This window comes from Gossypium hirsutum, chromosome A09, assembly GCF_007990345.1.
Source record: "Gossypium hirsutum isolate 1008001.06 chromosome A09, Gossypium_hirsutum_v2.1, whole genome shotgun sequence".
NCBI lineage: Eukaryota > Viridiplantae > Streptophyta > Magnoliopsida > Malvales > Malvaceae > Gossypium > Gossypium hirsutum.
In genome coordinates, this window is record NC_053432.1 from 71,142,376 (window position 1) to 71,154,117 (window position 11,742).

Below are 11,742 nucleotides of genomic sequence, written 5' to 3' on the forward strand. Positions count from 1 at the left end.
AAACCCCAGTTTTTGCAACTTGCATATATTTTTCTTACTGTTCAAACATGGTTGATTCACAAGAATACATTCTTCTCTTCCTTATCTGGTTCATAACCATCTTCTTTCTCCGAGCCATCCTTAGCAACTCACGAGGGAAAAAACCCCATCTTCCACCCACCCCACGTGCCCTTCCAGTTATTGGACACATGCACCTCCTTGGCCCCATACCTCACCAAGCTCTTAACAAACTTTCAGACCGCTTTGGACCTTTGGTCTACTTCTACATCGGATCAAAGCCTTGTCTGCTTGTGTCTTCCCAAGAAACCGCAAAAGAAGTATTTAAAAACCATGAAACTACTTTCTTAAACCGCCCAAAAATGGTCAATCTTGATTACCTTACATATGGTACTGCTGATATGGCCATGGCACCTTATGGTCCCCTTTGGAAGTACATGAAGAAACTTTGCATGTCTGAACTTTTGGGGACTCGAACCTTGGACCAACTCCTTCCCGTCAGACGTGAGGAGATGACTAGATTTGTAAGATTAATACAAGACAAAGCTAAGACAGGTGAAGCACTTGATGTTGGAGTGGAACTGATGAGGCTGACCAACAACATAATATCAAGAATGCTACTTAGTAAGAGGTGTTCAGATAAAGAAGATGAAGCCAATGAAGTGCAGACAATAGTGAAAGAGATGAACAAACTTGGCACAAAGTTTAATCTATCGGATTTACTTTGGTTTTGTAAAAATTTAGATCTGCAAGGGTTTAGGAAAAGGCTCAAGGATGTTCGAGATAGATATGATATTCTGATGGAGAAAATCATATTGGAACACAAGGAAGCAAGAAAGAAGAATAAATCGACTGCAGCTGACACTGTGAAAGATGTACTTGATATTTTGATCGGAATATCAGAAGACCAAAATGCTGAGATGAAATTGACCGCAGAGAATGTAAAAGCATTCGTTATGGTAATTTGACTTAGATGCATATTTTGTGCAAATAACATTTACATGCACGTAACATAGCCATATTTTAGTTTGACCATGAAAAATTATTAACCATTCTAGTTATATTTTGCTATTATCAACTGTTAGTAGTAGAGGATAGACGATGACATAACGTGAATTTTTCAGAATTTTTTTGGGGCTGGGACGGATACATCCTCGGTTACAATAGGATGGGGAATAGCAGAGCTTATTAATCACCCAAATGTGATGGAGAAAGTACAAACGGAGATTGACTCTGTGGTTGGAAGGAACAGAATACTGGAAGAATCTGACATATCAAACCTCCCATATCTGCAAGCTATAGTAAAAGAAACATTAAGGCTTCATCCTGGTGGACCATTAGTTGTGAGAGAGTCAACAGAAGATTGTGTCATTGGTGGTTATGAGATTCCGGAAGGTACCAGGCTCTTTGTCAATGTGTGGGCTCTTGGTAGGGACCCCAATCAATGGGAGAACCCCCTTGAGTTCTTACCAGAACGATTTCTTAGTGAAGAGTGGAGGCAAGGCAAGAACCAGTTTTTGGATGTGAGGGGACAACACTTCAGCCTGTTGCCATTTGGGAGTGGAAGAAGAAGCTGCCCTGGAGCTTCGCTGGCACTACAGGTTGTCCCAACAGTCCTTGGCATAATGGTACAATGCTTTGATTGGAAGGTTAGAGATGGAGCAAATGGCACTGTTAATATGGAGGAAAAAGCTGGAATGACTCTTCTTAGAGCTCATCCATTGGTTTGTCACCCAGTCACAAGGCTATCTCCATTTCCAGCACTATGAGTATTCCGATACCCACCCTTTTCTCCTTGCAGACATGCTTGGACTACATCTAAATATGTAGTAGAAAGTGCAATATTAGTATAAATAAGGATGTATGTAAACCGTCGATTGTGTCCACATTTTCTATTCTTATAAGTTGTAAAATGTGGGATGACTAGGCGCTCTGCCATTGTTGTGTGGCTTCGTATGGAACTCGTTTCTTCTTAGAATTACTTCTGTTGCGATTGCCAAATCGCCTTGTCAATAAATTCCTTTGTCTTATGAGTTTACGATGTGCATGTTCGTATCTCAAACTGCCACATATGTTCCTCCTTTTTGGACCATCGGGTATAACCAAAGAAAATGAACAACCAATAAGATGAATGAAACTATTCCTTTGCAGTTTAACTAATTACATCCATTTCATCCATTCTGCAAATTTTGTTGCCTTTTTTATTTAAAGATTATTCATACAAATAAAATAAATTTCAATAATTATTTGTGATTTTGTATTCACGAAAATAATTCATCGAATAGTGTATAATGAGATTACGGTAATTAATTATATAACAATATAAACGCTGGAAGATAAAAGGAAAATAGAATAATGATTTTAGAGTTTCATCGTATGTTTGTGTATCCTTTGTATTTATGCAAAATTACATGCCTTTCCATAGACACTACTAGCTATCTAAATAGTAACATCTCATAACTATTCAGATAAGTATATAAACATGGTATATTGTCATAATGTCCGACCAACACAGAGTAGCTATTGCTGATCAGGCTTCTCATTTCTGGTTTGCCACACCAACCAAATGCAGACGCGTATACATGGCTCTTATTGAGAACCAGGTCATGTTTCTTATGCATGGCTCAGTTGATTTATTGCTCTGTACAGACCCGTATACGAAGTTTTTGAAGAAAACTTTTGCCAAGTTTCAATGGTTGTGTAAGAATCTGGGTTTGCATGGAAGGAATAAAAAAGCTCAAGGAAGTTTCTAATAAGTTGGGTGGAAGAAGTGAGGAAAGCCATGGGAAGGAGTGATATGATTTTTCTTAGGTTATCAAGTATAAGATTCATCACAACTACAAATATAAATAATATACATCTGATTAATTATAATACTAGATAAAATTAAATTTATAAAAGATTAACAAAAGACTTCAAAGTATATAATCATGTCATTTTTCTTAAAATTTTATTTGTCTTTATTATATATTTTAATTTGCGAAATAGATATTAACATATGAATCGTGAAGATATTATGAAATATAATAATTATCTATATTTTGTACTAATAAATATAATAATTAATTGTAAATAGTAAAAAAAATAGGATATATATTTCATGTATGTAGTCAATAATGTATTGTATGTAGTAGACCGGCTGGTGAGTTGATTAGATTGGAAATTGGCTAGAGTACTGACTTGAAAGGTAATTTTGAACGAGTTAGATTGAGAATTCAATTGAACCAGTTAAAACTAGTTGAATTGATGGTTGAGTTAGAATTTTTAAATTTTTTTTAAATTTTTAATAATTTTTTAATTAGACCAGTAGGACTGGCGGATTGTGGCCTAATCGGTTTGAGCGCCAGTCCACTTTAAAAAACATTGATTGTAGGTGCATAAGTCTCATCCACGTTAGTGAATAATAACATGACACATCATCATTAAGTTAAACAAAAAAATATGGAGAACTTGTAAATAAATACTAATAATTTTATTTAAATATTATAACTATTATAAATAAATATTAATAACTTTTAGATTTAGGATCTTGGATTTAAAAGTTTAAGATCTTACGTTTAGGGTCTAAGATCTTGGGCATAGAGTTTTAATAATTATTTATTATTTAATTATGTTTAAATAAAATTATTAGTATTTATTTATAAATTTTTTACTATTTTTATTTTATTTAATGATAAGGTGTCATATTATTATTTACTGATGGTGAATAAAACTTATACACCAGTAGTACATCAAAAATTTTCCTTAAAAGAATAATGCAATGTATAAAAATCTATGGATGCACTATCCTCAGTCCATGAGTCTCAAAGGCAAAGCCATCTACTAACTTAATAATTTTTATATGAAATAAATTAATAATTGGATTAACTTATTAATTTTTATGAAATATGAGAATTAAATTCTAACAAATTTATATGTAACAAATTAATAAAAAATTATAAATTTATGCATTTATTAATAATTAGACTAACTTTTATGAAAAATCAAATTCTAACAAATTAGATTTTTTTTTATATCAAGAAATTATTATATTATAAGTTTTGGGCCTCTAGTACTTCATGCGTCTTTCAGTAGCAGCAAGGCAAGAAAACAATACGTTGACAAATTATTACATTGAAATGACCTATTGAGAAAAATTAGGGAAAAAAAATTATAGAGCCTTCCTTTAATAGTTCCAAAGATTAATCAAATACTTGTAAATAAAACCTGGAAAATGATGTGGGGAAATGCCTACTCAATTGAAACCACGGTTCTGCATATGTAGTTTTCTATTTCACACACAACTGTAGATTTCTTTACTCGCTTCCATATCATTATACAACAATAAAATGAACGACTAATTCTAAAAGAAACGATTTTATTTTTAAGAAAAATCATTTTATTAACACTTCTTACAGCATCATCCATAGCTATTATCAATTAAAAATAAACATATTATTTTTTTCACTTTATATATACAATTGGTAAGGAGAAATCGTGAATAATGTAAAAAAAAAAAGATATATATTTATTTTTAATTAGTAGGAACTATAAATGATGTGATAAAAATAATTTATAAAATAATTTCTCCGTCTTAAAAGATACCTTTATGCATTAATTATACATCTATTTAAATCAATAGGTTATTTAGAAATTAAAGGAGAAAGCATGCCGGCCGGTATATGACACCATTGCTTACATATTGGATGGCTTGATTTCCAATCATCGAATTGATTTAAAATTTGAGATAATGAAGAAAACAGGTAGGAGAAAGGTAAGCATCAAGCTAATGCTTTTATTTTCCATATATCATGATCAAAATGATAATGTAATATCTCTTATTTTTGTAGCCTTCTAACTTGTCCAAGAATTTCATTTCCACGTTTTAGTAAAGGAAAGATTGAGGCTTCATCCTGCAGGACCATTAGTTGTGAGGGAGTCAACAGAAGATTGCAGCATTGATGGTTATGAAATCCCAAAAGGAGCCAGGGTGTTTGTCAATGTATGGGGTCTTGGCAGGGATCCCAATCAATGGGAAAACCCACTTGAGTTCAGACCAGAGAGTGGAGGCAAGGAAAGAAGCAGTTTTTGGATGCGAGGGGACAACACTTCAGCCTGTTGCCATTTGGGAGTGGAAGAAGAAGCTGCCCTGGAGCTTCACTAGCAGTACAGGTTGTCCCCAACAGTCCTTGCCGTAATGATGCAATGTTTTGATTGGAATGGAGCAAACAGCGGGGTTAATATGGAGGAAAAAGCCGGAATAGCTCTTCTTAAACCCCATCCCTTAGTATGTCACCCAGCTGTTAGGCTCTCTCCATTTCCCTCCCTAAGAATATTCTCATTACTGTTCCTTGTCTTGTTCCAAAATTTTAAGCCTAAGCCCAGAAGCCAATCATAATTCCCTTGCAGTGTTATTTGTTTAATATAATGCAACATTAGGATTGTTCTTATTAATCGAATTAATAGAAATTTCAAAATGTTTAATTGTTATTTCTTTACTTGAGAAAATTATTAATCCAATCAATCTAACTTAGTTTAATTCCGTCTATTTTTATAACAATTTTTCCCTTTTTATGGGATTTTTTTTTCAATTTAAACTGACCAATGCTTTTAATAATTTTCATAATAATTATCATCTTCGAAACTGTTCAGTGCTCTAATTAATTTATCTAATGTTTGAAATATTTATCATGTTTCTGGAGCAATATTTGAAACTCATCAGTATATTATTTCTTACTTAAAATGAAATTTTTTCAAAGGATACATAATTAGAGAAAACTAAAAACAATATAGTACAACAAAAATCACTAAAAATAAGCACAAAATGATAGGATTTCGACCTTACAACAGTGGAGCTGTCGAACCTCAAAAGAGGGAGTGATTAGTTGATAGGATTAAGGGGGAAAAAAAGCCTGACAGTGTATTAGTTTAGGGTTCTCGAGGTTTTTTCTTTATGTTTTATCTAAAGTTAAACTCTTAATTGTTTTTCTTCGGCCCACTTCTACAAGCTCTTTGCATTTGGGATTTAAGCTTCTTAGGCCATTCTATTGGGCTTGTATATATGTTTTTTAGCCCATACGCTTGTATATATATAAATTTAATTTTATTATTAATTTGGGTGAAGTGGTTATTTGAGGTAATTAACCACTTTCAAATCAAATTAATTGATAATCAAATTTAAAAAAAAAAATCAATCCCCAAAAAAATTATTTTTAATGGCCAACCAATTAATCAAACTACTTTACTATAATCGATTAATTCAATTATACACATCCTTATAAAACATTATTGATTTTGCAAAGTAATTGAAAGTTATAGTCATTAGATCTTTACAGATTAAATTTTTTATTTCAAAATTATTTTTTGTCATCGTATTGTTGAGCAGTGCATCAATAATGCTTAAAGACTGGCACATTTAGGCCTCGATACGTATGATGTGTACAACCAATCTCATAGGTTAATATGTATAGAGATACTTGTAGATATCAAATCAATATTTTTTATGAAAACAATATTAGTGTAATCCTTACAAGCAATTCAAATCATGTAAGCACTAAACAATATTTGATTGTATTGATTTTATTACAATTTAATAATAAATATTGAGATCTTTCTTTATCTTTATCTATAAGTAAAATGTTGATTACATGGCATTTAGTACTTATGTAGATAAAGCTCACAGAACACGTAAGCCATTGCAAGGATATTGTAAGAAGTTACAAGTTACAATTATGACACCCGTATAGATCAAAGTTGTGATTTCTAAATTATTGCTAGTCATTGTATTAGTAGACATGGCATCGATGATGCTCAAAGATTCATTACCTCAAGGTTATATAGACACATGGGATAAGCTAGTTGCCCAATTGTTGTCTTAGTACTTTCCACCCATCAAGGCTACTAAGTAGAGAAATGACTTATCTAGCTTTATGCAATATAATTCTAAATCCTTGTATAAGTCTTGAGAGTGATTTAAGGAACTATTGAGAAGATGCCCACACTACTAGTGTTGAGTTGTTGATTAGGAAACAATTTAAACTAGAAAAATAAAGCAAGGAACACAGTAATTGGTTACGTGATTCAGAACCTCTTCATACATCTTCAAGGTCTTGCTCAGAGAATAATCTCACTATAATTCAAAAGTACAAGAGATAATTTAAGCTTAAGTCACTAAACTCGTTGCAACCTCACTACCTTACAATTATCTAGATTCAACTCTCTTACTAAGTCTTTCTCCTATGAAAGTTTAAACTAAACTAATAAAATAAGTTGTTTGCAACATATAAACATTCATGAATGTTCTTCACAAAGAACTTATTTGAGTTCTCTAATTCACACTTAAAAATCAATAAACAATTTTTCAATATATAAGTCTTTGTAGACTTGTGAATACTAACTAGTATGATTACATTAGATCATAAAATTTCGTTCAAAATAAGATCTTGATAGGGTAGAGGTAAAAATATATATTCACCGACTGAATTTCTTTCTATCATAAATATTTCTAAATAAGGTAAATAAAGCATACTCGAATATTCAAAATATCCTTGCTTGACTAAATATCTTCACTAAAAACAACTATGAAAAATTCTACTCAAAACCCCCTTAAAATATGCATAAAATTAATAGTCATTATAACACTTTCAAAATATGCCAATAACATAGGCAAGTTGCAACTAGTCCAGTTGCAAAGTGAGTATGCAACTAGTAGCATTAACATTCTCCTCCTTAGGCTTATTTTGACCAAAAACTCTGCAGCAAATTTTCCCAATCAAGTAAAGCATAAAATCTTAAAATTTAAACCCCTTAAATATTATAGCACAAATTATGAACCATAATATTAATTCACCATTAGATATGACAACAAAATATTAGCGTCACCCATCAAGTTAAGTATAGACCCAAGGCAAAATAAAAGAAGTTTGTTTCATCATCAAAATCAATAAAAACAAACCGCTATATCCATTAGCCAGAGCATAATATCAACAAGAAAAACAACAAGAAGCAAAATAGTAGCAAGAACATCCAATCCAACTCCCCCTGAGCAAAAACTCCCCAGTAGCAGTAGTTCCCCATCCTCTCCTAAGACAAAAATCCAAAAGATATCAAGGTGCACAAGCAAGAATATCAACCTTATAATAAACAATGTGATTCCTCCTTATGAGAAGCTTGATCTACTTATTTAGACTCTTGATTTGTTTATCTATACACTCAATTTCTTCCAACTACATAGGTTTTTTAAAGTTTTTATTATATATATATAACAAGTGCTTCATACTTTTTTTCTTAGTTTGAATAAAAAAATCATCAAATTAAACAAAATTAATTTTAAGTCAAAATAAACAAAAAAAATACAAATAGATATTAAACGATTCACTTAAAAAATCAATGGTGCAGAATAAAACTAAAAAAAATGTTAAAAAGTTAAAAACAATTGCAATTGTACTGTCACACATAAACATTGAGCATTTTATTCAAATTTTTCTAGCTTAAAAAAGTCTCCAAAATCGTGATTTAAAAGCATACATAAATACATGCATGCATGCATATGGTAAAAGCCAATGTTATTATAAGATTTACTTCTAACTCCAAAACTCATTTCAATTTAAAAAAAAAAAAGAAAGAAAGTAAGAGAAGGATTATAAAATCTAAAATCCAAGTTATAGTAAAGGCAAACAAAATAAAATTTAAAATATACAAAATAGAACCCTAGTAGCCAAGAGTGCTCTCCTTGGTATCCTAGCGAAAATAGTGGCTGCTGCGGCTTGGGATGACGGAAAGTGGTGGCAACGACGGGTTTGGGGGAGATGAGGTCTCCCTATTATCGGAGGAACTTATTGAACTATCGGTCAAAAGCTCGATGGTGGAACCAAACGACAAGCCAACTCTAATCTACACTATTTGGACAAAGAAATCCTGTAATCCGGACAACTTCAGGGCACAGATGAAGAGTATTTGGAAAACAAAGAAAAAATTTGAGATACAATTGGTAGGGCAAAAACATTTTTTTATTGTGTTTGAATCTGAGAAAGATTTAGAAACTGTTATGGAAGGTCAGCCATGGTTATTCAAGAAAAACTTAGTTATCTTTGATCGATTGACTAAACTGATGGAAAGAAATCAAATCAGGCTTACTTCAACCCCGTTTTGGATCAAGATTGGGCCGTGCTTACCAGAATTTGACAAAAAAAGATCTCTTGCATGCTATAGGGGTTATTTCTGGAGGCGTTCTCAGATCTGAAATTAATGGTGTGTTTTGTCACCTTAGAATTAAATTAGATGTGCAGAAACCCTTTCATACGAGTATATTTGTCTCAATAGATAATCAAAATAGATCTTGAATTTCTTTCAAGTATGAGAAATTATCGACATTTTGTTTTGGTTGTGGAAGAATGGGGCATGGTCTCCAAGAATGTATAGTAATAAAACCTGCAAAAAAAAACAAAATTAGAGAATATCCACATTTCTCTTTGGCGTTAAAAGCAGAATTAAATTTGCTTGGAAGGGAGAGTTTAAAGTTTAAGGCCCTATCAAAAAAGCTGCAACCACAATGTTAGTATATAGGAAGTATCAAGAAAAATCAGGAAACGCACCCACAAAATGAAAAGAGCAATGGTATGATTCAAGAAGTACAAGATGATTCTCGGTTGACATTAACAGAAAAAGTGATAAAGATGCAAAAGGAAGGGGAAATCATTGAAAAAGAGACTAGGAGGAATAAAACAGATGAAGATATGCTGAAACCAACCAGGAAATCCAGTTGCAAAAGAATTGAATCAGCAAAAGTGATGAAATATTATGGTGCAAAAAGCAAACTGAAGAAAAGAAAATCGGCTGAGATTGAAGATGATGATTACGGTATAGACGAGATCTAGGAAGATGCAGCAAAAAGGATGAGATATGGTGGATAGGATTTAATAAGTGATGTGATGTGAATCATGATAAGTTTTATAATTTATGAATGTTCGTTCTTGAAAACTAACTATTATCACGACAAAGGCAAGCGCACCTTATCGAACAGTAGTATAGCTTATGGCAAGACCGGGATGTCGAACCCAAAGGAACTAAAAGTACTAGTATTAACTTTCTTTTTATTATCTAGCCTAAAAATAAAGAGGTTGTTTATAATTACTAAACTAAGAATGCACAGAAAGTAAATTGGGGAAATAACTTTTGGGAAAACTGAATGATTTGGACAATACCTAAGGGAAAAATCCACCTAGACTTCACTTGTTATTGACTCTGAATCAAACGATTTATTCACTTGACTTGATCCGTAGAAATCTCTAAGTTATATTATTATCTCTCTCGAGACTAACAACATCTAAACCTAGGTTGATTAATTGAAAACTCTTTCTAATTAAAACCCCTAGTGTTGCATTAACTCGATCTATGGATTCCCTTATTAGGTTTCACCCTAATCCGGCAAAATTATGTCACCCTATCTCTAGGCGTGCAATCAACTCTGCTTAATTATGTTAGATCTACTCTTAGACAGGGACTTTTGCTCCTCTGAATAAGCACATCAATACTTGAATCAATATCCTGGAATATTAAAGCAAGAATTCAGAACTCATAACTAAGAACAAGTCAAAAATTTATCATATAATTCAGATAATAATAACAAAATCCGTCTTAGGTTTCATTCCCCTTAGGTATTTAAGGGGTTTAGTTCATATTTATGAAAGAAAACATCTCAAAAGAATAATGATAACAAAACATAAAGAAAACCCAAGAACTCCTGAAAGGAATTGAAGGGAGATCTTCAGTCTTAAAAGTGAATCCGACTTCTGAGATAGATCAATCGGCTTTCTTCGAGTAATTCTTTACCTCCTACTCCATGTGTCCCCTCTAATCCTCCTCTATTGTATTTAAATAAGCTTTAGAATGCCTAAAAGCCCTCAAGAGTGGCCTTTTCCGAATAGGATTAAACTTGGGCCCTACAGGGACACGCCCGTGTTCGATTTCTTCAATCCGTGTTCAAGGCTGTTAAATAGACACGGGTGTATGGTCTACCCATGTAAGTCATGCTCGATTCTACTAAAAGGACACGGGTGTGTGGTCTGCCCGTGTACGAAAGTCCAGGCTGTGTTGATTTTACATGTTGGTCTATTTTCTTTGTTTTCGGCCCATTTCTCGCTCTTTTTACTCTCCTATGCTCACCTAAGTATAAAACATGAAATTAAAGGATTAGGAGCATCGAATTCCCAAATCTAAGGAGAAATCATCCATAAATGTGTTAAGCATAGGATAAAAATATGTATAAATTACGGTTTATCAATAAGAGAGTCTGGAACAAATTTGTCAGTAGAAAACCCCAACCAAAATAGATTGGCCGCTGTTAAGAGGCAAGTCGACCGGACGCAATAAAAATTATACTCTAGAACATCTGCGGATTGGGGAATCCACGGGCAGTGCGAAGGTTTCGGTTTTTGATGAAGTAACATAACCCCCAAATAGCCTTCTTCATAGAGACTAAAGTTAATGAAAGACGTATGGAAAAAATTAGGAGGAGGTGTGGTTTTATGAATGGGTTTGATGTAGGAACAAAAGGTACGTGTCGTGGGATTTGCCTGGCATGGAAGAAGAAATCCAGGTCAGTTTAAAAACTTTCTCAACAAGTCATATTGATGTGTTGATCAAAGAAAAATGTGTTAATGAAGAATGAAGATTCACAGGGTTTTATGGGTCACATTATATACAAAATAAAACTACCTTATGGAATTTACTAAGAACTTTGGGCCAGGAACAGGATCATCCTTGGCT

The 11,742-nt window shown here is 32.8% G+C and overlaps 1 protein-coding gene across 1 annotated transcript; it reads left to right on the forward strand.

Annotated features, from left to right (window-relative positions):
* LOC107889522 (3,9-dihydroxypterocarpan 6A-monooxygenase) lies at positions 1 to 2,153 on the forward strand. The gene is made up of 2 exons (XM_016813965.2): positions 1 to 956; positions 1,122 to 2,153. The coding sequence occupies exons 1-2, from the start codon at positions 48 to 50 to the stop codon at positions 1,764 to 1,766; spliced, it is 1,554 nt and encodes a 517-aa protein (XP_016669454.2). The 5' UTR covers positions 1 to 47; the 3' UTR covers positions 1,767 to 2,153.
* Positions 2,154 to 11,742: the final 9,589 nt, after the last annotated feature.